Source organism: Prunus avium, chromosome 3 (assembly GCF_965620075.1).
Source record: "Prunus avium chromosome 3, drPruAviu1.hap1.1, whole genome shotgun sequence".
NCBI lineage: Eukaryota > Viridiplantae > Streptophyta > Magnoliopsida > Rosales > Rosaceae > Prunus > Prunus avium.
Genome location: NC_142286.1, coordinates 10,227,320 through 10,253,836, shown reverse-complemented (window position 1 = coordinate 10,253,836; position 26,517 = coordinate 10,227,320). Strand labels below are relative to the sequence as shown.

The 26,517-nt window shown below is 42.0% G+C and overlaps 1 protein-coding gene and 1 non-coding gene across 2 annotated transcripts; one reads left to right on the top strand and one right to left on the bottom strand.

The window, feature by feature from the left end:
* Nucleotides 1–296: 296 nt before the first annotated feature.
* LOC148295586 (uncharacterized) lies at nt 297–9,439 on the bottom strand. Its single transcript, XM_088250531.1, has 5 exons — nt 9,220–9,439; nt 3,165–4,163; nt 1,491–1,626; nt 708–878; nt 297–306 (listed from the first exon to the last, which is right to left on the bottom strand). The coding sequence occupies exons 1-5, from the start codon at nt 9,437–9,439 to the stop codon at nt 297–299; spliced, it is 1,536 nt and encodes a 511-aa protein (XP_088106657.1).
* Nucleotides 5,138–5,244, top strand: LOC148295587 (small nucleolar RNA R71). Its single transcript, XR_015834888.1, has one exon. It is a non-coding gene; the product is annotated as a small nucleolar RNA R71 (small nucleolar RNA).
* Nucleotides 9,440–26,517: the final 17,078 nt, after the last annotated feature.

The window sequence follows — 26,517 nt, the reverse complement described above, 5'->3', positions numbered from 1 at the left end:
GAAATAAAACACACAAAAAAGAAAACCAAGATCTATACAAATATACACAAATGTACAAGCAACTCATGGATGACCAGTTAAGGGCCTCAGAAAACACAGCCAGGGGATCCGGGAAGGTTGGAGGGGTCACAATGGTCCCGCTTAAAACCCAAACTTCTTAAACACCAAAGGTGTCGCCTATAGAACTCCTAGACACTGTATTGACGAAGACACTCACTGGAGTTACCAAAAGTCAGCTCATATGAGAAATCTTTTTTTTTTTTTTTTTTTTTTTTTTTTTGGGTAATTTCTACAGCTTATGAGTATCTAAAAAAACATAAATAGCACAAATAAATAATAAATACGAAACTAAAGATAGTCTGAGAATTCAATCCTGATAAACAGGATTCTCCAAGTGAATCGTGTCATCCTGCATAACAAAATTATCCAAAAATGGTTTAAGACGTTGACCATTAACTTTAAAAACATTACCATTTTTTGGATCCTCAATCTCCACTGCTCCAAAAGGAAAAACTCTTGTGACCACAAATGGACCTGTCCATCTGGAACGAAGTTTACCAGGAAAAATATGCAATCTCGAATTATATAAGAGAACTTTCTGTGATGGTTCAAAGTTTTTCCTCAAAATATTTCTATCATGAAAAACCTTCATTTTCTCTTTGTAAATTCGAGAGTTTTCGTAAGCATCATTCCTTAATTCTGCCAACTCATTCAACTGAAGCTTCCTATTTGAACTTGCATCATTTAAACCAAAATTAAACATTTTAATTGCCCAATATGCCTTATGTTCAAGTTCAACTGGTAAATGACAAGCCTTACCGTAGACAAGTCTGTAAGGTGACATCCCTAAGGGGGATTTGTATGCTGTACGGTATGCCCATAAAGCATCAGTTAATCTCAAAGACCAATCTTTACGGTTAGGACTCACAGTTTTTTCCAAAATTTGTTTTATCTCCCGATTAGCAAGTTCAACTTGACCGCTTGTTTGTGGGTGATATGGGGTAGCGACTTTATGAGTGACACCATATTTTTTCATTAAAGCCTCAAAAGGTTTATTACAAAAGTGTTTTCCCCCATCACTTATAATAGCTCGAGGTGTTCCAAATCTTGCGAAAATATTTTCTTTTAAAAACCGCAAAACAGTTTTATGATCATTATGTCGACAAGGAACAGCCTCTACCCATTTAGAAACATAATCAATACCGACCAAGATATAAAGATATCCAAAAGAAATAGGGAAAGGACCCATAAAATCAATGCCCCAACAATCAAAAATTTCAATTACCAAAATTGGGTTCAAAGGCATCATGTTTCTACGGGTAATTGCCCCCAACTTTTGACAACGGTCACAAGTTTGACAAAAAGAATTAGTGTCTTTAAAAAGCGTAGGCCAATAAAATCCACACTGCAAAATTTTTGCAGCGGTTTTCTTTACAGAAAAATGACCGCCACATGCTTCATTATGACAAAAAGAAATTACTGCATGGATTTCATTATCAGGTACACACCTTCTAATGATCTGATCAGGGCAATATTTAAACAGATAAGGGTCATCCCAAAAGAAATTTCGAACCTCTGTAAGAAATTTCCTCTTGTCTTGAGCAGTCCAATCAGATGGAATTTTACCTGTAGCAAGAAAATTAACAATGTTAGCAAACCAAGGTAATTCTGGAATAGCAAATAATTGCTCATCTGGAAAAGAATCATTAATTGGCAATGTTTCAATGATATCCTCAAAACTCAATCTAGACAAATGATCAGCCACTACATTTTCTACTCCCTTTTTATCTTTGATTGTGATGTCAAATTCTTGAAGTAGTAGGATCCACCTAATCAGTCGAGCTTTAGCATCTTTTTTTTCAAAAAGGTTTTTAAAGCTGCATGGTCAGTGAAAATAACAATAGGTGATCCAACTATATAAGAACGAAACTTATCCAAAGCAAATACCACAGCAAGGAGTTCTTTTTCAGTTGTAGAATAATTCATCTGAGCACTGTTCAAGGTTCTGCTTGCATAATGTATGACATGTGGCTTCTTATCCTTTCTTTGCCCCAAAACAGCTCCAACCGCGTAATCACTAGCATCACACATAATTTCAAAAGGTAAAGTCCAGTCAGGTGGTTGCATAATTGGAGCAGATGTGAGCATTTTAATTAATTTCTCAAAAGCCTTTTGACATGAATCAGACCACTCAAATTCACAATCTTTTAATAGGAGATTACACAAGGGTCTAGATATTGCACTAAAATTCTGAATAAATCTCCTATAAAAACCAGCATGACCTAAAAATGATCTGACATCTTTAACAGTTTTTGGAACTGGCAATTTTGAAATCAATTCAATTTTAGCTTTATCCACTGCAATTCCTTTAGATGAAACAATATGACCAAGAACAATTCCAGAAGAAACCATAAAATGACACTTCTCCCAATTTAAAACAAAGTTTTTCTCTTGGCATCGAACCAATACTTTTTCCAAATTACTCAAGCAAGTATCAAAAGAATCACCAAAAACAGATATATCATCCATGAAAACTTCAAGAAATTGCTCAACCATATCACTGAAAATACTGATCATGCATCTTTGAAAAGTAGCTGGAGCATTACATAATCCGAAAGGCATTCTACGAAAAGCAAAAGTACCAAAAGGACATGTAAAAGTAGTTTTTTCTTGATCTTCAATGGCAATTTCAATTTGATAATAACCTGAGTATCCATCTAAGAAGCAATAAAATTCATGACCGGCTACCCTTTCTAAGATTTGATCAATAAAAGGTAAAGGGAAATGGTCTTTTCTAGTTGCAGAATTCAGCTTTCTATAATCAATGCACATACGCCAACTTGAAACCACTCTAGTAGGTATCAATTCATTTTTATCATTTTCAACCACAGTTATGCCAGATTTCTTAGGTACAACTTGAGTAGGACTTACCCATTTACTATCAGAGATGGAATAAATAATACCTGCATCTATTAATTTTAACACCTTAGTTTTAACAACATCTTTCATGATTGGGTTTAACCTACGTTGTGCCTCCCTAGAAGACTTGGCTTCATCCTCTAAAAATATTTTATGAGTACAAACAAGAGGACTAATTCCCTTAATGTCAGCAAGAGTCCAACCAATGGCAGATCTGTGAGAATTCAACACATTAAGTAACTTACCTTCTTGCAAAGAGTCAAGTTCAGAAGATATTACCACTGGAAAAGTGTTGTTGGACCCCAAGAAGGCATGTTTAAGTCCCATGGGTAAAGGCTTCAATTCTAGATTAGGAACTTCCACATTTGATGGCAATGTCTTTTCCTTTCGAGGTGGAAGCTTCTCAAACCTTGGAGTCCATTTATCAGCCTGTAAGGAATTAAACAACGAATTAAGATAAGCAATTTCTGGCTCCTCAAGTAATTCGGATTCTTTAGAATTCAATAAAAGAGTCTCAAAAGGTTCAGAAATACTAGTCTTCTCAAATTGATCCTGTACAAGAACTTCAATCAAGTTCACCACTCCACATTCATCATCTTCATAAGGTTTCCTGAAAACATTAAAAATGTTAATTTCCAATGTCATGTTACCAAAACTGAGTTTCATTATCCCACTCCTACAACTGATGTGTGCATCACATGTAGCAAGGAAGGGACGTCCTAAAATGACAGGAATTTCATTTTCAGAATGCAAAACAGGTTGTGTATCCAAAACAACAAAGTCAACAGGGTAGTAAAATTTGTCCACTTGGACCAATACATCCTCAATTACCCCTCTCGGCACTCGTACAGAACGATCAGCAAGTTGCAACTTCATTGTTGTGGGCTTCAATTCACCAAGACCTAATTGCAAATACACTGAATATGGCAACAAATTTACACTAGCCCCCAAATCAAGCAAAGCACAATTGATGTAATTTTTTCCAATTACACATGAAAGAGTGGGACTTCCTGGATCTTTGTATTTAGGAGGGACCTTATGTTGCAACAATGCACTCACATGTTCAGTCAAAAATGCAGTTTTCTTCACCTGATGCTTTCTTTTAAATGTGCACAGATCTTTTAAAAATTTAGCATAAGAAGGAATCTGTTTAATAGCATCTAACAGAGGAATATTAACTTTGACTTCTTTAAAAACATCCAAAATTTCATGATTTTGATTCAATTTCTTTGGAGGATTTAAAGCTTGGGGAAAAGGAGCAGGAAAATTATTTTCATTTAATTCACTCAATTTGGACTTGTTTAGTTCATCATTATTCTTAGATTTTTCAACTTCCTTTGGTGAAGGTGTTGTATCAATTATTTTACCACTTCTAAGAGCAATGACAGACTTAGCATGTTCAATTGAGGTTTCACACAAATTAACATTCTTTGGATTTGGTTGAGTTTGAGAAGGAAATTTCCCTTTTTCATTTATTGCAAAAGAATTTGTCAATTTAGAAATTTGGCTTTTAATTTCTTTATTTTCTTCAACCATTTGACCAAACAAGGTATCATACCTTTGATTTTGCTTCTGTTGTTCCTGCATAAATGCTTGAAGAGTATCGCTCAAAGATGGTCTAGCATTAAATGTATTAGTTGCAGGAAATTGATGATTGAAAGAATTTCTCTCACTTACCTGAGGTTGTGAATCATTGCTCCAACGAAAATTTGGATGATTCCTTGTCGCTGGATTGTAAGTGTTGGAAAAAGGAGAATATTGTTGTTTGAAGTTTCCAACAGCAGCACAACGCTCCTCATAAGCTCCTTTCATTTCCTGAAAAATTGGGCAATTTTTAACAGTATGACCAATCTCATAACAAGAATCACATACTTGATTAACATCAGCTTGAAAAACAGGTTGAGGCAAATTTGATTTTTCCGTTTTCAAAGCAGCTATCTCTTTAGTCAAAACCTCAAATTTTAATTTCCAATCATCTTCTTCTTTTAATTGATAAATTCCTTTATTAGTAGAAGATGTGGCAATTCTTGACCGATCAGTGGTCTCAACTGGACTGGGAACAGTCCATTGATGAGCTTTTTCAGCAATTTCATCCAAAAATTCTAGGGCATCATCAGGGTCTTTTTGCATAAAATTTCCATTACACATTGACTCAACAAATTGGCGATCACGAGGGAGAAGTCCCTCATAGATATAACTAGCAAGACGCCAATTTTCAAAACCATGGTGTGGGCACAAATTCAAAAGCTCTTTAAATTTTTCCCAAGTTTGATACAAAGTTTCATTTTCCTTTTGAGAGAAATTTGAGATTCTTTTCTTAAGAGCAATCGTCTTGTGATTAGGAAAATACTTGTTAAAAAATGCTTGAGTCATTTCCCCCCAAGAACCTATGGATCTAGCCCTTAATGAATACAACCAACTTTTAGCCTTTTCTTTTAAGGAAAAAAGGAAAAAATTTCAACCTTATGAAATTAAGCCTATCAAGTTGAACATTGTAAAAAGTGCCAATAGCCTCTTCAAATTCCCTAACATGCACATAAGGATTTTCACTTTCCATGCCATGAAAAATGGGAAGCAGTTGAATCATTCCAGGTTTGAAATCATAATTTGGCATGTTAGGTGGAAACATGATGCATGACGGATTTGGTGCACGAATAGGATGCAAAAATGTCTCTAAAGTTCTAGGTGCAACTACTTCTCTCATTTCATTATTCTCAATCTCATTATTTTCAATATGAGCATTAATTTCTTGTTCATTATTCGCAATTTCTTGTTCATCATTCACAATTGCTGCCATGCTTTCAGATTTGTTGGAAATTTCAGTTGAAGAAGTTGAAGCAGAATGTTCTAAATTAACAGTTTCAGACTTTTTGACAAACCTTCCTAGATGATCTCTAGGTCGCATAAAGAAAATAAATAAATAAACAAAAAATACAAATACAAATATATATTAACAATGAGATAAGTTTGGAAAGAGTGTACCAGATGTGAAGAATTTCACATAACCAGCAAACCTTTGACCAAGGGGATCTCTGCACTCTTTGACAAGCCGCTCCCCGGCAACGGCGCCAATTTGTTAGTACCACTTTTACAAAAATCAAAGGAGATAGTATCGTATAGTAGTGTAGCTCGGAAGTCCGAGTGTCATATCCACAGAGAGCAGTGTAAAGAAAATAACAGAGATGAAAAAGAACAAGTGTGATTGAGAGGTAGATTTATGCAAGATTTGATTTAGAGAAAATTTAATTGATTAAAACACTAAGGCATTGGGTTTCCACTTTTAACATAAGCATGCAACTCTTAATAATTTGATCCACAAAATATTTTCCAATGTAGTTGTTCAAAATAATTAAAGCTCTTTTTAATTTCCTTTAGAAGTATTCTAAGCATAACTTGTACCATTGGCAACAAACTATCAAAAAAATAATCTTCATCAAAATTCTATTAATCTTTAGTAATTCTCTTCTCTTTTAAAAGCATGAAAGTTTTTACTACACAATGGGAAAAACATGATTGAACCCATGAAATAGATTATCAAACATTCATCAATTAATTAAAAAGAAAACTACAAATTCCATTTGAACAAAAACTACAAATTCACATTAAAGCTTAAGTTTGGATCAAACTAATAAAAATTACACACTTATATTAAAAGTTTTCTCCCTAGCCCTAGCTAGGGAGTTAGTTCCCCATAATAAAATAAAACTAAAAACAGAATTTAAGACTTAGAAATATGGAGGGAAAAGAGAAAAAGCTCAAGATTGTGGAGCTTGGTGTAGTTTTACAATGCCGTAGCTCCATCTATTTATAGGAGGATGGGAGCAATATTCATGAATTTAATATGTCTTCCACTTGCCATCAAACCAATTGCCAAGTTGCTTCCTTTAATTAATTCATTGTGATGATGACTCCTTATCTAAATTCTTCAAAACTTTCTTCCACTTGAACACTTTGTCATGCATTTCCATACTTTCCTTCTTCTCTTTGTCGGGTATCACTCTTGAATTTCTCCACACCACTCTCCACTTGCTTCTTTACTCCAAGCTTTTATCATTTCAAATAAGTACCCATCATTTTCAAATATATTCCTTAATCTTGGCCTACTTCCTTGACTTTGGCTTTCACAAAGATCTTTGAGTCTTCTTATCAATTGCTCCACTTGCTCATCTCTCGTATCTTCTCATAAAAACTGCAGCAACTTTCCTCAAATTGTAGCTAGATAACAACTCAAGCATCATCATTCTTCTTTGCATTCATTGGTTGCAAGTAGTCAATTTGAACTTCTCCTTCATTGTTTATTCATTCTTTCTTTATTTCTTCAATGATGGAAGCTTTGCATGCATGTCCTAGGGTATATTCATGCAATTGATTGCTTCTTCTTTTCATTTGTTTTATCTTCAATTGCATTTGCTGCTGCACAAGTTGTCTCGAGCAAATTTCCTTGGCTTTGGCTGCACATATTTCTTCTCATCCTTTACTTTCTTCTTGCAACACATTACTTACTTCTTTTCCTCAACATGCTATTGGTGGAAGACACTTAATATCTACAAACAACCACTCATTAAATATAAAAACAAAGATTGGAAAGAAACAATAAAAATACTTTAATAGATTTATATAAAACAAAAGAAAATACTAACAAATATAAATTTAAGGATAAAACTTGTATTAATTTTGTGCTCATCACTTCCAACCAGCTACAATAGCTCATGCCTAGCTCACCATGACCAAGCTTCCAACCTGCTCATCCTGAGGTCAGCATGACCAGCAACTTCAAGGGCTTACAACTTGGGCTAGGCTGAATCAAATGAAGACTTTAAGATGTCCATTGTGAAGTTCAGAATGTGTATGATCCAACCACACAAGTATTGGCCCAATCCAAGCTCGGAGGAGGAAGTTAAGGCCGAAACAAATTGCTAACTCAATTTGCTCGCTGACAAAAATCCATCATGAGCATGGATCTGTGTTTGCTAGGTGACGGACTCCAGATTTATCCAATGGGGATGAATTTTGGATATGTTATAGTACACACCCATTGGAACAACTTTCATGAAGAATGCTGCCTCATCCGAGCTGTGTAGGTTGCTGAAACAAAGCTTGCAATATGACTTACGGAACTGGACTGGCAGGGGGCAGTAGCCAAAATGAGTTTGTCTTTAAGCTCTTCTTCCATTCATCCAAATCATGCCTAAACATGCTTGAATTGCATGAATTATGCTCTCTTACTCTATTGGCCTACAAAACACACAAATAGAGGCAAATAACTCAGAATTATAGGAAACTAAGCAAAAGAAGTAAGTAAATTGGGCATGTATATGTATGAAATTATGAGCTTAACAACGGCCTCAAAAGGGACCTACTACAGGAATCCCATCATCAGCTATGCCGAAGCAGACGGCTTCGTAGAGCCCGAGAGCGATGAGGTAGAGATGAGTTCGGCCGAAGTCAGCATAGACAAACCCTTCGTATGCAAAGGGCTTGTCAAAACCGACTATAGCCGCACAAAAATCCCCGACGCCAAGTTCGCAACGCGGGAAACAAAGGCCTATACTTTTGACCTAACAAGGGCCGAGGCTATCTTCGATCTGCTACTGGCCGAGAAAAAGGTCAAATTGTCTTTCGGCCATAAAATCCCGAAACCCGACGAGCTCATTGGGAAGACGTTTTGCAAATACCACAGTTCTTGGTCCCACAGCACCAATAACTGCGTTTTCCTGCGAGATGTCATCCAGAAGTTGATAGACAAAAAGAAGCTCCAGTTTCCGGAGAAGGCGGCCATGCAGGTTGACTCCAAGCCGTTCCCTCCACCCGTCGTCAACATGGTCGACGCCCAACTCCCCACTGGGTATAGGGAAATTCGTCGGGCGGCGAAAGGAAAGGGGCCACTGGCCGAATTAGAGCCATTGCTGTGCAAGCGTTGCAAGCATGAGATTGGTCAGCCCAGGTCGCAGGAGAACAAGAGGAAGGCCGCTGAGCCATCCCAACCAGCCATGAAGAAGTTTAGCGGTCAGTACGACCGTCGGCCTGCCAGCAGGACGGTTTTCGACCGACTGGGGGCACAAACCCACGGTACCTCGATGGGCCCCAAGGACGAGGTCGCCCCAAGGCCAGTAAAAACTTTCAAACCACCGGTCATACGGGATGACCGCTGGTACCATGCACGGCCTGGGGGCAGGGCCGAGCCACTGACAAAAACCCAGCTGAGGAGAATGCAGAGACAAGTTCAGCAGGCCAGAATGCAGGCAACCGAGGCCGAAAGTTCCAAGCGCCAAAAGAAAATGGCAGCTGCAGACGGGACACCATCCACTCCAATCGTCCCCTCGGTGGCAAAAGCGGCCAGTACCAAGCCTCCAAGAACGTGGCGCCCTAGGCAGACGAGAGTCCCCGTGGAACGGCGGCCATTTCGTTTCAGCCGAAGGCCGTGGCCCTGGAAAGAACAGACGAGGGTATCATCGACATCTACCGTGGAAGGGACCCCCCTATTTCGGCCAACGGTCTGTCCTTTCTCATGGAATTCCATAAAGACCACTCGGCCACGGACCTATACGGCATGACCCCTGAGAGCAGCGAAATCGTGGAGTTTGCCCTCAAGAACACAAAGGCAGAAGGGCTCCTCATCACCAGCAGTTCTGACTTGGCCATTAAGGCCGTATACCAGGCAAACAGGGAAGCCAGAGCGAGAGGTCTGCCAAGTTACCAATCCGACCTTGGCGGATCAGAGGCTAAAGTCCCCTTCAGCAAGGGCGATTTAGAATATCTCCGCCAGTACTTTACTGTGACTCCGGCGGACACTGTCTTTGGCTTGACGACCGAGGAAAAGGCCTGGGTAAACCGCTTAGATGATTACTTAGCGGCCAGCGACGCGCTGGCAAAGGCTAAACGGGCCCTCAAGGAGGAGGTCGAGGCCTCGGACCCCCCTGAGATCAAAGCATCCACAGCTAGTACCCCGGGGACCGCAAGGCCTATGATCGAGGGTTTCGGTGATCCTCTCTTCGAACATAAGGCCGAAGACGATCCCATCTTAGGAATCTCCGATTAAGAATATGAGGGGATCCTCAGAATGGTCGAGGAAAAAGTTCTCGCCAAAGACGACTGCGTGGCCGAAGAGGAAGCTGGAAGGGGAAACCCGCAGGAGCCTAAGGAGGTCTACATTGACATGGTCCTGGTACTATCATCCGAGTTTTCAGCCCCAGGAGGACAGACCAACGGCCTGGATGATGACGCGGTCGAGGAGCAGCTTGATCAGAGGCCAAAGACAAAGGAAGAGTTATTGGCCGTGGCGTTTAACGAAGTAATACCTAGAGACGAGTCGAACAAATACCGACACCTTAAGCCATTATACATCTCAGCTCATATAGAGGGTGTGCCCGTATCCAAGGTTTTCGTTGACTGCAGGGCAACGGTCAACATCCTTCCTCATTCCTTGATGAGGAAGCTGGACAAGTCAAAGGAGGACCTCATCCCCAGCGACGTGGTCATGAGCAGCTTTGTCGGCGATAAGTCTAAAACCATCGGCGTGTTGCCGTTAAAGATTACCGTGGCCGACCAGACAAGAGTCGCGGCCTTCTACGTAGTCGAGTCCAGCGTCGACTACAACATATTGCTCGGTCGTGATTGGATCCACCAATCTGGGTGTATACCGTCTTCCCTCTTCCAGCTGTTATTCTTTTGGGACGGCCAGAAGGTGGCTATACACCCGGCCGACGAAAAACCTTTTGAGGCCAAAGCTGTACAAGCTCGGATTTACGACGACGACGTTGGATGGGTTGTCCTCACCGGCCACGATGCAAGCGGCAGACCAACCAGAACGACCGCCCAAAAGGTACTGGAGTTAGGCGCCAAGAATGTTCGACAGGATTCGGCGCGCGAAGTATTGATCGACCTCACCAGCCTTTAGATGATAGATAAAGCCACTAAAGAAGAAAGAGCAGCGGCCGTAACCGACCTGCTAGAAAGACTGCTAGAGCATTGGGCGGAGGAATCCTTACGGCCGAACTCACCAATCAACCTGATCGAATTTCTCCACGAATTAGAGGAGACGGACGTATTAACTGTTGATGACCTGGAAACGGCGCCCGCCGAAATGGAGGATGACTACCCTGAAGTCCAGGACCCTTTGATAGAAATAAATGTAGGGTCAGAGGCCGAACCACGGCCTCTTTTTGTAAGCCATCTTTTGGATCCCAAGTTAGGGGCCGAGGTTATCGGCTTGCCCCATGAATATAAGGATTGTTTTGCTTGGGATTATCATGAGATGCCTGGGTTGCCAAGAAGTTTGGTCGAGCACGAATTAAGAATCAAGGAGGGGTTCAAGCCTTTCTAGCAGCCGCCAAGGGGTTCAAGCGTTTCTCGACCGAAGTCCAGCTTAGGGTCAAGGAGGAAATTGAACGGCTCCTTAAAGCCAGCTTCATCCGAACGGCCCGGTACGTTGAGTGGTTGGCCAACATTGTACCAGTTTTAAAGAGGATCGGGGCCTTGAGGGTTTGCACCGATTACTGAAATCTGAACCTCGCAACCCCCAAGGATGAATACCCCATGCCTATGTCAAACCTCCTGGTAGACGGAGCCGCAAAGCACGAACTCCTGTCTTTTATGGACGGCCATGCAGGTTACAACCAAATTTTCGTGGCCGAAGAGGATGTCCACAAAACGGCGTTTAGGTGTCCAGAAGCAATCGGAACCTATGAATGGGTAGTCATGCCGTTCGGCCTAAAGAATGCCGGCGCAACATACCAACGAGCTATGAACCTGATTTTCCACGACCTTATAGGCCGGACCGTGGAAGTCTACATTGACGACGTCGTTGTAAAGTCCCCGTCCAAAGCCGACCACATAGGACATCTCCGACAAGCTTTCGACCGAATGCGAGCACACGGCCTAAAAATGAACCCCAAGAAATGTGCATTCGGTGTCACCGCCGGGAATTTCCTCGGTTTCTTGGTTCACCAACGAGGAATCAAGGTAGATAAAAAGCTACGGCCATTATGGCGGCCCCTCCGCCGAGAACCAAGAAGGAGCTCCAATCCTTCCTCGGTAAGGTCAACTTTTTACAGTGGTTCATATCCAACTTGGCAGGAAAAATCCGGCCGTTGACTCCTCTGCTCAAACTAAAGGACACGGAACAGTTCGTATGGGGAGCAGAACATCAAGCCGCCCTTGATGACATCAAGAAATATCTGTCTCAACCACTAGTCCTTATGCCGCCGAAAAGAGGGAAACCTTTGAGGCTTTACATTTCGGCTTCAGAAGGTTCTATCGGCTGCCTGTTGGCTCAAAACAACGAATCTGAACGAGAGCAAGCGGTGCACTATCGAAGCCGCACCCTCAACACGGCCGAATTAAACTATTCGCCGATCGAGAAATTGTACCTAGCGCTTTCTTTCATGGCCACCAAGTTGCGGCATTATATGCTTCCTTCGGTCGTCCAGATCATCTCCAAGATCAATCTTATCAAAGACATGCTCACTCGGCGGATTATACGCGGCCGAATTGGGAAGTGGACGATGGCATTGTCGGAATTTACCTTTCAATATGTGGCTCATAAATCGGTCAAAGGTCAGGCATTGGCCGATTTCCTGGCTCATCACCCGCCCCAGGGGCAGGAGGGAGAGTTGGAGGTCGAGATCGGCATGGCCCTCATGGAAAAGAACTACTGGACCATGTACATCGACGACTCCAGTACCGAGGCCAGGTCAGGGGCCAGAGTCGTGATCGAATCCCCTCAAGGGCAGAGATGGCAGTTCGCTTTCCAACTTGACTTCAAGTGCACCAATAACCAGGCCGAATACGAAGCACTCATCATCGGTCTCGAAATCCTGAAAGAAATGAAGGCAACCCGTGTTCTAGTTTACGGTGACTCTCAGTTGGTAATTAATCAGTTAACCGAGGAATACCAGTGCACGAGCGAGAATCTCACTATGTATTATGTAACGGCCCTCAATACGGCCGACGTATTTTCTAGGATTTCCTTTGTTCACGTACCACGCGCCGAAAACCATGAGGCCAACGAGATGGCCCAGGTGGCGTCAGGCGTGAACATCCCGGACACCAAACACGATCGCGTAATAAGAATCGAGAGGCGTACCCTGCCGGCTTTGGCCGAATGCAGAATAGCAACGCAAGTATCTTCGGCCGAGATTACCAACGAGGTGAACACGGCCGAAGCCGACTGGCGCTACCCCATAGTAAAATATTTGCGTGACCCTTCCGGCAGCCATGAGAGGACTACACGTTTCCGGGCTCGGTGTTATTTGATTTATCAGAACGAGCTGTATCGAAAGGGATCGGACGGCTTATTACTTCTATGTCTCAACACCGAAGACATCAAGGTCATCATGACCGAATCTCACGAGGGGATTTGCAGTGCCCATCAATCTGGTGTCAAGATGAGATGGCTGGTTCGGAGCCACGGTTATTACTGGCCGACCATTTTAAAGGACTGCATAGAATATGCGAAAGGATGTATCAAATGTCAAATCTACGGCCCCATACAAAGAGTACCGGCCGAAGCCCTCCACTCGGTTACCAAACCATGGCCGTTCAGAGGATGGGCCGTGGATATCATTGGAAAAATCCATCCGGCCGCATCGAACCAACATGCATGGATTTTGGTGGCGACCGACTATTTCACTAAATGGGTCGAGGCCGAGTCCTATCGGTCAATTTCCAGAGCACAGGTGGTCAAATTCTTTGAGAATCACATCGTCCACAGGTTCGGTATCCCAGAAACTATCACGGCTGATAACGGCCCAGTTTTCGCGTCGGCCGAGACTCGGGAATACACCGAAAGGCTGGGGATCAAATTGGTCCACTCAACACCTTACTACCCTCAGTCTAACGGACAGGCCGAGGCAAGTAACAAGGTAATCAAGGGCATCCTTCAGAAAATGGTTGAGGAAAAACCTAGGGCGTGGCACGACTTACTCCCCGAAGCCCTTTGGGCTTACCGAATCTCAAAGCGGTCGGCCACGGGCACATCTCCTTACGCCTTAACCTACGGTCACGACACCATTGTTCCAATGGAATTAATGGTTCGGTCTCTCCGTGTGGCCGAACAGCCTGGACAAGAAGGGAAGGATTATGCGCAGGCCATGGCTCAGGAGTTGGAAGATTTGGAGCAATCCAGACTCGATTCTTATAACCTAATGCAGGCACAGAAGCAGATTACGGCGAGGGCTTACAACAAAAAGGTCAAGCAAAAAACCTTCGCCGAAGGCGACCTAGTTTGGCGAGCCGTGCTCCCTATGGGGACAAATGACCCTTGGTTCGGCAAATTTTCGCCCAATTGAGAAGGGCCGTTCATTATCGAACGAATTCTTGGCCAAGGGGCATTTCAGTTAAAAGACAGGGATGGAGAGTGGCACAACTTACCGATCAACGACCAGTATTTGAAGAGATACCCCCCGTCATTATGGGAGACGGCCGTGAAAGAGTTATAAAGATTCACAAATGACAAAAGTGGAGTATGCAACACGATGAAGACGAACCAAAAAATCATACTTCATTTTATTCATTTAGTTTAAAGGGGGGGACACGTTTACAAGGAAACGGCCAGGTCATGGCCGAGTACAAACACACATAAGAAAAATCACATCCTAAATCTACGTGCAACGGCTTCATGGTCTTCTTGCTAGACAATCAGACGTTTCTCCCCGAAACAGTACCTCCGCTAACTATAGCATCACCGACTGTGGCCAACCTAAAGCCAAGGCTTCGCTGAAGCCACGGCCGACAGAAGGAAGGGGCGCCATTCCGGTAAGCGGCCGTCACTCCGGCCATGGTAAGCAGTCGCCGTTCCGGACATGGCAGCGGCCATCTCTCAGGCCGTGGCAGCAGTTGTCACTCAGGACATGGTAAGCGGTCGTCATTCTGGCCATGGTAAGGCCCGACATTCTGGCCATGGTAAGGGCCGTCACTCCGGCCATGGATACGACCGGGGCACTCAGCCGAATAAACTCGGACACGTTGGAGTCATCATACCAGGCCTTCCCATCTTCATCAAACTGCCAAGTCATCTGGACCAGGCCAAACTGCCAAGACATGAGACTCAGCAGATATGGCTCCCTGGCTGTGGAAGGGCTGCAGTGAGAACCATTAGGGCGGTTTGAAGTGACGAAAGATGAAGCACATGGATCAAAGGAAGACTCCAGAGTGTTTAAAGCGAGAAGAAAGATCACTGAGTAATAGGAAGGTTTCAAACTTGGGGGAAGAAGGCTGAGAAAACTGGGGAAGGTCAGTGCAAACTTTCGAAGAACATGAACTCAGGGATTCTGGGAGTGTGAAGAAAATACGAAGGAGTGTGAGTTTTTATACTTGCGCTGGAATTCAAAATGAAGAAGTTGTCTGCCGCGCAAATCTCACGGCCTGGAGTTCCGGGCCGAGGGGATATGCGTTGACATGCGGTTTCCTGCTTTTGGGTGCCAGCACGGTCTACCGTGCGTCGAGATGTTGATGAGTGTAGGATGGATAAGTGGTGCGCCTGTTTGAACTCGTCTTCTAATCAAACGATTGTAGCCGAGAGAGGAACTGATCTTGGCTGTTAGGTTCACGGCCTGAACTACAAGGCCGTTGAGTGATGGTGTTGGTGGTGGGTTTTGGGCGGTGCTCCGGCGCGTTGCTCAGGGAGCGACGGTCGTATGATATATAGGGTGAGTGAATGAACAACAGGGATGGTGCTCCGGCGCCTTGAAAATCAAGGGTCGTATGATATATTGATGAATGAATTTTCCTTACAGTCTAACACTACTCCTAGGAAAGCACGTAAAGATATTGAAAGTGCATTACAGGAAAAAAATAAGTTGCTCCGTGGGAGGCTTTGGTTTGGTGTTTGAACCCTTTGAATGTAACTCGAGCCTTGTACTTATAGGAAGAGTTCTTGGAGGAGTAATCGAGGCTTAAAATCTACATGGTGGAGCCTGATTAGAGCAAGTGGGTAGTCCAATCAACATTTGGGATCGTGAAGCATGGTGTTGTGACCCCATAAATCTCGGTGAATCTCGGCCGCCGCTCTTGATCGTGGGTTCTGCGCTTCTGGCCGTGGAGACGCATTTATGGCCTTGACAGCTGGTGACCTAATATCTCAAGCTGTCAGAATTCTTGTGAGAATGTCTACGTCTAATCACTCTGATCCTCATCACCAAATCCTGACTTCAGTCACTTCCCACCTTCCCTCGCGCATTAAATGCTCATTCGTGGTCAGTGGGTTTGCTGCAATAAACAGAGGCACTACTTCATTAAATGAAGCCTGAGACCCTGTTGTCACGTGATGATTCGCCTTTAATGCCTTTGGCTGTGATTTTACTTGGCCTCGGCCTCGGCCTCGGCCTGCGCTCGAGGCTGAGACGATCATGCCTTGGCATTTTTCTTTTGTCTTCAGGAAGGCAAAGCACCCTGTTGAAACGCTGCGTTTCAGTTTTACGAGCAAGTGTCAGGGCCGAGAAAAGGGGCACAAACAGAAGTATGATCCTCGTAAAACTAAACGGCCTGACGACGTACTCACAGCACGCGAAATTATGACAGAAACCTGGCGGTTGACGTTTCGATTAGCAAGGCAAAATGATGGCTCATGCGAATTATGAGCGCGATGGCGTGTCGAAAGCCCAGAGGCCATCGTTTCCTCTGACGAGGCGAAGCGACGCCTCGCGTAAGCCTGGACAATAATGACCAGCACGACGTGCTTGAAGCATTAAATGCGTCGACGGACCTGCGCATTTAATGACCCAGTTGTCAATCACTTCAGGAGGAATGCTAAGGGTCCATCCCTTGGAATCCATTCGGCCCCTACCTACGCCGAGATCGAAGGATCCATGGATTTGTGGGCAATGTTTGTGCCTAATAAATCACGGCCATGAACTGGCCGAAGGAGCCCTTTTTCTCGGCCCAAGCACTTCCTCGAGAAGCTAAAGCGCAGCGTTTCGCCAAGGTGTTTTGCCTTCCTGAAAACAAAAGAAAAGTTGCCAAGGCATGATCATCTCGGCCTCGATTGTAAGCCGAGGCCGTGGCCGAGCAAAATCACGGCCAGAGATATCAGAATCAAATCATCACGTGATAGCGGGGTCCCATGCTTCATTTAATGAAGTAATGCCTCTGTTTATTGCAGCAAACCCACTGGCCACGAATAAGCATTTAATGCATGAGGGAAGGTGGGAAGTGACTGAAGTCAGGGTTTGGCGACAGGAAACAGAGTGATTAGACGTGGACATTCTCACAAGAATTCTTGCAGCTTGAGAGATTAGGTCACCAACTATCAGAACAATAAATGCGTCTCCACAGCCAGAAGCGCAGAACCCACGAGCAGGGCGGCGGCCGAGATTCACCAGGATTTATGGGGTCGCAACACCATACTTCACGATCCCAAATGTCAATTGGACTACCCACTTGCTCTAATCAGGCCCCACTATGCAGGATTTCAGCCTCAATTACTCATCCAAGAAACTCCTATAAATACAGGGCTCAAGATACATTCAAAGGGTTCAAACACCAAACCAAAGCCTCCCACGGAGCAACTTATATTTTCCTGTAATGCACTTTCAATATCTTTACTTGTTTTTCTAGGAGTAGTGTTAGACTGTAAGGAAAATTCATCCATCAATATATCATACGACCCTTGATTTTCAAGGCGCCTGAGCATTGTTCGGTTCATTTTTACACATAATTTTTCATGTTATTCACCCACTATTTTGAGTTAGTTCTTGACATTTTATAGCTTTTTACTTCCTTTTTGTGTTTTCTTAGATTTTACCTTGGTTGGAATGAAAATGAGCTAAAAGTGCATTATTGGTTATAAATTCTGTTTTTGTTCATTTTCGTAGGTCAACTTCTTGGCCTGGGATCAACATGCTCTGGTGCTCGGATGAGGTCATGATCTTCATGAGACTTGTTCCAATGGATGTTAACTACAACATATCCAAATTTGAGCTCCATTGGACAAGTATTGCCTATCCATCCAATCCAACATGTTACCACAGCTCTGGAAATCCGGAATTGTCCAGCTTTTACCTCCTTTGTGTTATCTTGATTTTCTTGTTACCATAACTCTTGGTAACAAGAAGTTACCTTAGCTTTGAGATATTTTCTGAAGCAATTGGCATCTTATTGAGGACAAAACTTCATCATGGCAAGGGGACAATGGGCTAAGGCTTTATCAAAGGTGGTAGTTTAATATTAAAAGGTAAAAGCTGGAAAGGAGGAGAGAGGGAAGGGAAGTCAAAGGTGCAATCTGATTTGGGGGAAGCTTGAAACGGGAGAGAAGAGGATTCTATCATTCTACACAACTTGAGAGCAGCTTTTGGGGAGCTAAGAGCAAGGAAGGAGAAGGAGGTGCAGCCAAGGAAGAAAGGAGAAGACTTCCACCATTGAAGACTTCAAGCTTTCATCATTTCCAAATCTGTAAACTCCTTCTAGTTATATTTCGAGTTTGTATTTGGAATAAGTATGAGCAACTAAACTCCATAGCTAGGGCTTAGGTTGAAGCCCTAAACATGATTACCTTATTGTTTTGATGCTTGAGTGTATGAATTTCTAGATGTTGTTGATGAACCCCATTCACTAATTGAATTTTATGATATGTGTTTGCTTCCTTTGCTTAATCACCTTAGGTTGTATGCATGTAGCTAAAGTTGAGAAGTTGTGTAAGATAACCAAGAACACAATTTCTAATTAGCAACAAATGATTGAACTTGTTTAAGTGAGCATCATGTGAATTGGTTTCTTGACAACAATTGATGAATTCCAATTCACCAAATTAATCTATCCTTGATGTGTGTTTTCCTTGATTGATTACCTTTGAAAGCATGCTTCTTGAGGTTGTTGGGATTATGTGTATCTTCATGTTTTCCTAAGCAATAGATGGATGGAGTAAGAACCATCCATGTGAATTGGTTTCTTGAATACCTAATGTAAACACCATGCTATTAGGGTTCTTGTGATGTTCATATTCTCTTTGAACTTAATGGGTTTTCCTTGCAATCGAATCGAAGTACGAACCATACCTAGGTTCGGTTATGAGGAGGGCACAAGTATTGTAGCACGAACCATGCACTTTACGTATATTAGAGAGAATCAATGCGTCTTGAGCCACGACCCATGGTCTTGATTGCGAACATCTTCATCAATACATTTAGAGTTCATCACTTGAGTATCCATGAACATGGGTAGAATTGTTTAGGGTGGATTCCGAAACCCTAGTGTTTGTTACATTTTAATTTCACATTTTGATAATTCATCTCTGCCATTCACATTTAAATTCAAAGTCCATTTACTTTCATGCAATAGAAATAGGTCACTTGAACCAAATCAAAAAACCCCCCCAATGTGTGTGTGAGTTGCGTGTTTGACACGTTTTGTGTCTTTGTCACTGAATTTTGTTTGTTTCCGTAATTGTTTTGGACTTTTGGTACGCGTTGTGTTCTTGAATTTTCTGTGCTGATTCCAACCGTATAAAGAACGTGAATTTTGGATAAACGGTTGGAAAGTTATAGGTCAAAAACTGGACAGAGGTCGAAACTGAAAAACAGAGAAACGAATCTGTCCAAATGGTGATAAACGGGTGATAGAAAGTGCTGTTTGTGTTTTTCTTTGTTTTCTTGTGTTGTTTCATTTCTTTTATCTTCCTTACTTCATTTTTAGTTTCCAATTTGTATTGTGTTTGTGTGTTGTGTAAAATTAGTGTTCTTTACGTACTCAAATTAGAACTTATAGGAAACCGACAAGTTCTTCGTGGGATCGACCCCGTACTTACATAATCTATACTTCATTAGATTCGTGCACTTGCGGGTATTTTTAATTGGTTGTTTGCACATTAATTTATGTCCTTTTAGGAATGCAACAATTTTTGGCGCCGTTGCCGGGGAACTGGCACGGTTGCTTATTTGTTTTGTTTGAGTATGTTTAGAGTACTTAGTTTTATTTTTGTTTATTGATTGTTGTTTCATTTTATCTTGATTTGTTTTTGTTTCTTTTTCTTACAGGAACATCCGAGGAGTCACCTCCACCATCTCCAATGGCAGCCGCAACTGAAATTGTGGAACTTACTATGTAAGAATACTCCAATAAATTTGTGATGGAAGCAAATGTTTTTGGCTCATTTCATAATGAATTGCCTATGAATGAATATTTCCGACAAACATACAATTCGGAGTGGAGAAATAATTCAAACTTCTGGTGGACCGACAATCCAAATTTTCAACAAGGGTCATATCAACCATATCAAGGCCAACATAATACTTGTCCACCTTATGGTCAACCCCAATATTATAATCCACCACCACTTAGTCAATCTCACCAACCACCTCAAGGACCAACTTTGGAAGAAATTGTTGCTTCAATGGTTAGACACACAGATAGTTTCATCATGCAGAGGAATGACACCCATATGCAGAGGAATGATACCCACATGCAGAAAATGGTTAAGGCCATTGCCAATCTAGAAAATCAAGTGGGGCAAATTGTCACATCTTTGAGTCAAAGGGAAGCTAGGATAATGTCTAGCCAAACAGTGATACAAAATGGGCGTGAGCATGTTCAAGCAGTTACCTTGAGAACTGGTAAGGTAATTGGTGAAATTGATGGTTCTAAAAATTTGATTCACAATGTTGATGAAATGCAGGTTGAGCAAGTGATTGGGCCTAAGGAAAAGGATGAAATCAACAAGGGGGAAGATAAACAAGCAGCATCTTCACCTGAGTGGATCCCAAAGCATGAACTTGCAAGAAGGGCAAGAAAGGAGAAGGTAAGTCGTGAACCTACTGATGAAGATATCTTACATGCTCCTTTTCCTCACAGGTTGATGAGTTCTAGGAAGAATCAACATGCCAAGGACATATTGGAAACTTTCAAGCAAGTGCAAGTCAATATTCCTTCCTTGGATGCAAACAAGCTCAAGGAATGCGAAACTGTTGCATTAACGGAAGAGGTTTCTGCTGTTTTGCAAAGGAAGCTTCCTCCCAATTTGCAAGATCCAGGAAGTTTCACAATTCCTTGTATAGTTGGTGATAAATTGTTTGAGGAACCTTTAATTGATTTCGGTGCTTCAATTAATCTAATGCCATATTCTGTTTTTGAAGTACTAAAGGAAGACAAGCTGAACATCCATGTTCCAAGCACCAATCATATGTTCAATGTCACTCCTTCTACTCAAATGAGAAGGCCACCCGACCCTAAATATGTGCCTCCTCCATCTAATCCACGTATTGAAGAGCGCTTAAAATTGCTTTTGAAACCTACTCATGTGCATAAAAAGAAAAGAATACGAAATGGGTTGATTAGATGGCAAAGGGATTTGAAGAAACTTCATGTTCGGCACAAGGAGGCGATTGAGCCAAAACCCCCCAAGTGACCCAAGTATGTTGGAAGTCCGGCAAAAGACTTTAAACTTAGCGCTTCTTGGGAGGCAACCCAAGGTGAATAGAAGAAGTTTGTTGTCGTCCTAATCGCTTCAAAGTGGAGTTTCTCTAGACTCAAACTTACTTTTATTTTACTTTATTTATTTATTTTCCTTTTGAGTTAGGATTTCAATCTCCAACCAAGGTAATTTCGATTTTCTTGTTGTTTCTCTTTGTTTTTCTTACTTTTACTTTCCTTTACTTGTTTGTGTTTCTATTTTGTTGTTAAGTTTGGGAAGTAAATTGCTTCATGATTGCACACACTGAACTTTGGCTCAAATGTTTATTTCATTCCATACATGTGATTCCAAACACAAACTTGAAACCAAAAAAAAAAAAAAAAAAAAAAAAAAAAAAACATAAATTTCTCAATCACATGTTCATTGTTGCATTTTGCACCACCTGAGGCTTCTGCTAATTGCCTCTGTCTGTTCTTGCTTGTAGAACCTGCAACAGCTCTACATGATCTTCATTCCTCTTTTGCAGCATCTCTACATGCTGGCTGGCACTGTAGAGCCGCTTCTGCAGGTCCGCCACCAGAGCTTTCAGGGCCGCCACCTCCTCACTCAGTGCCCCGCACTCTCGTGTTCTCGCCAGTAGGCGCATGCCCAAATTTGTGGCCGAGACCGCGTTGAGCACGGTTAGATTGTGGGACTCGTCCACTGCCATCTGGTCAGACCTCTGCGCCACATGCAGATGATCTGCAACTGTAAGTCTGCTGACAGTCATGCCCTCCGGCATTACTGCCCTTCGCGGCACCACCTCAGAGAAGTTTGAGGCCGAGCCATGATGGTATGAGGAGTTTGGGAAGATAGGGTTTGGAGGAGCCCGTATCTGGGCATTTGGTGGTGCAAGCGACAACTCAAGGTTAAGGTCATCAACAAGCATATCTGGGGATGCCATTGATTTTTCTGTCTGGGCTTTTTGATGGTTTTTCTTGAGTTTGCAGGTTGAAATGCAGGATGCTCCTTCTTTCAACCGAGAAGTGGTTTAAATAGACTTATTCTCATAGGGGAGCCGACACCACTTTGTATTTCCGGAGCAATTTGCGGATGAGTCAAGTTAAACAGGGAAGCATTTCTGCTTTCACTTTACTTTCTTTCCCTCCCTGTTTTCTGGTGCATTGTGTTTTGATTTCTTTTTAGTTTGTCGTCTTTGTTTTATTTCCGTTGGGGAAGTGTGCTTTGTTTCTTTTTAGTTTGTCGCATTCCCTTTATTCAAGTTTGGGAAGTGCGTTTTGTTTTTCTTCTTTGTCTTTTGCAACTTTCTTTTCTTTTATTTCCGAAAACGAGAAATTGAAAAAAAAAAAAAAAAAAAAAAAAATTTACCGAAAGGCAAAGACAGACAGGCACACCAATAATACACTAGAATCATTTTTTTCCAGTGCTCGGTGTCTCGACCATAGGACCCTTGAGTTTAGCCCTTTGGCTATCCACTTCCGGGGCTTCACGCACAGCCTCTTGGGGCTCATCACTCGAGCTCCCAAAGATTGCATTCTTAGCTTGAGCGTAACCACTCTCGCGGTCTGTTTTCTTGCGTTTTCCCGGTCGGTCTATGTCCTCCAGCTGCTTTCTCATGTCATGGGCGTAAACACTTACCATCTTTGAGAGATGTTTGTTCTCTTCCCGCAACGCCTCCAGCTGGTGTCGATTCACCTCTAGTATCCTTGCCCTTTCTGTTTTTAAACTTTTAATAATACTCTGGCACTCTTCAACCATACTTCGCTCTGCCGCCAACTGACCTCTTAGCACCTCCACCTCATGGGACTTCGCAATTAGGCGATGACCCACACTTGCGACTGTTGCTGTGCTTTGCACGCTTAGTGCCAGAGCATCGCTCACGACCCGGTTGTCATCCCTTGATCCCAGCACCCGTATATCCTTGGGAGTCACTAGATTTCTAGCAACTCCAAGGGCAACATCGTTGTCCAGCAGTATCGAGTCATTCACTGTCACGTGCCCCCGTGCTGAGGCAAAGTAGGGCATCCACACTGGTGCCACTGCTTGGCCCTGAGTCTGAGTTGGTTGAGCTAGGTTGAGATCCAGCGAGAATGGGTAGGAAGAGGCCATTTGAACTTTCTTTTCTTTTGTTCTTGCTTTTCTCTTTTGTGTGTTTCTGAGTTTTGTGTGTTTTGCCCCAACTCTTTCTCTTCTTCTTTTATAGAGTTAGTTTCTACGTAACCCTAGCCACTGCGCTTCTGGTTTGGCGCGGCCCTTGCGGCCTATCCCCCTCTATCGCCTCACCTGTCCCCCAACCCCTTTAATTGCATTTCCGCCTTTCAGCGCTTTCAAGAAACGAAAGTCGTCACGCCTTCCTATGAAGGCAATAATTCTGGCTTGGGACCGTGAGAGAGACCTCTGCTTGTCGGCACGTCTCTCACTTTGTATCCCGTGACTCACAGGAGCCGAGACATCAGGGCCCACTTTTTTTTATTATTTTTCTGAGTCCTCGCTCTTTGTGTTTCTGACTCAGTTTCTTTGTTTTATATACTTCCTTCGCTTTTGGGCTTTCCTTTGGGTTGGGCTTTCATTTTGGTTTGTGCGTTTCTTTGGGTTGGATTTCTGCGTGCGTAGGACTGTTGTTAGGGCTTACTGTTCTGCTTGTTTTGTTTTGTTTTGTTTGGTTCAGTTTGGTTTTGTTTTGTTTTGTTTCGTTTTGTTTTGCAGCCGTGTTGTAGTTGTATTTCTTGTTTGTTCTTGTTTTTACTTGCTTTATTCCCTTTATTTCTTGTTATAACATTGTTGATGCCTAAGTTCTTTAACATTGAGGACAATGTTTATTTTTAAGTTTGGGAAGGGATAGCAAGTCTTTTTCGTTTCACTTAAACTCTTGCTTTCTTTTATTTTGTTTTCTTTTCTGTTTTGAGTCTTTTTGTTTTCAAGTCACTTTCCGGACATATACGATGAGATTGTGATGAATGTTTACATGACTTGATTGAAAATGCTAAAAAAAAAATATATATAATAATAATAATTTGTTATTCACTAAATGGCATCGTTCTAGCATGATATGTTTGAAACCCTCTATGCACTTGCCATTTGTTTCATAATTCTCCAGTTGAGGGATTTGCATGATCCAAAGAATTGTATCAAGCATGAATTAGACTTGTATAACCATATAATGTGAGCTTTGAGCCTTTTGCTTCAATTCATGAGTGTTATACACATATTCTTATTTTCTTGTCATCCGAGTTGTTGTTTGATCTCATTATTCATTGATTTGGTTGAGCACTTAAAAGTCACTCATTCTTGTGCAATTTGATTACATGACATTTGAGAAATGATATTGAGGCCCTCTTTGGACCGTTTGTGCCTTTCAAGCTAACCGTATGCATGCTTAAGCATGATTTTCCATTGTTAACCACCTTGAGCCTATATGTATGTAAGCCTTTTCTTTCAAGTAACCAATTTTTACTTCTAGCCTTAGCCTGAAAAACAAGAATATACCTTTCTAAGGAACTCATGAGCTTTAATTTAGATATGTTTTTCATGCTAAGTTTGGGAAGGGTTATTACATTTCAAAAAAAAAAAAAAAAAAAAAAAAAAAAGAGTACTTCACTCAAAGGGTGAAAGAAAAGAGAAAAGTTGTGGTTAAGTGGCAATGGTTTCAAATCCAATTCCATGTTTCTTGGTTGTTCGAATGGAAGGAAGGAGTGTGAATCATAATTAGTGGAGGTACAAGGCTTTGTGGTCTATTTGATCACCCCTAAAAAAAAAAAAAAATTGAAAATCTTAAGCGTGATGTTTCAAAGTCTTTTAGTCAACGATTATATGCTCTTACATTGTGAGTTCCTTGGACTTTGTTGTATCCATATCCTTCATTTCTTACTCACCTTACACCCTTAGCCCCATTACAACCTATAATAAAGACCTAAATTGATCCTAAATGTCATGTGGTTGATTTGCACACATTTTTCAGCTTTTAAGTGTTTAGCATCCTTCTTGAGATCATATTCATGCATGTTTTTCATCTTGCTAATTGTGAGTTAAGTCCCTTATGGTTTAACTCTATTCTCATACTTACTATTGAGTGTTGCATTGTACCCCTCTTCCGAGTGATTCATTTGTGAGAGGACAACTTTGGTGAGATTTGAAGTTACATTTGTGCTTGGAATGATTTTTGAAGTTGTGTAAAAACTGAAATTGGAGAATGAGTTCCATTTGGCCATCACACTACTACACTTGAGCATGTTGTGTTATGAATTTTGCCGCCTTGTGAATAATGTGTAAACTGAGTTTTTCTTGTGAAAACTTTTGAGTCGTTTGCATGAGTCGCTCTCTCTTTGGAAAGTGTTCGGAAAGTTTGTTTCGAGTCTTGTTTTAGTTTCTGTTTTGCTCGAGGACTAGCAAAAGATAAGTTTGGGAAGTTTGTTCGGTTCATTTTTACACATGATTTTTCATGTTATTCACCCACTATTTTGAGTTAGTTCTTGACATTTTATAGCTTTTTACTTCCTTTTTGTGTTTTCTTAGATTTTACCTTGGTTGGAATGAAAATGAGCTAAAAGTGCATTATTGGTTATAAATTCTGTTTTTGTTCATTTTCGTAGGTCAACTTCTTGGCCTGGGATCAACATGCTCTGGTGCTCGGATGAGGTCATGATCTTCATGAGACTTGTTCCAATGGATGTTAACTACAACATATCCAAATTTGAGCTCCATTGGACAAGTATTGCCTATCCATCCAATCCAACATGTTACCACAGCTCTGGAAATCCGGAATTGTCCAGCTTTTACCTCCTTTGTGTTATCTTGATTTTCTTGTTACCATAACTCTTGGTAACAAGAAGTTACCTTAGCTTTGAGATATTTTCTGAAGCAATTGGCATCTTATTGAGGACAAAACTTCATCATGGCAAGGGGACAATGGGCTAAGGCTTTATCAAAGGTGGTAGTTTAATATTAAAAGGTAAAAGCTGGAAAGGAGGAGAGAGGGAAGGGAAGTCAAAGGTGCAATCTGATTTGGGGGAAGCTTGAAACGGGAGAGAAGAGGATTCTATCATTCTACACAACTTGAGAGCAGCTTTTGGGGAGCTAAGAGCAAGGAAGGAGAAGGAGGTGCAGCCAAGGAAGAAAGGAGAAGACTTCCACCATTGAAGACTTCAAGCTTTCATCATTTCCAAATCTGTAAACTCCTTCTAGTTATATTTCGAGTTTGTATTTGGAATAAGTATGAGCAACTAAACTCCATAGCTAGGGCTTAGGTTGAAGCCCTAAAC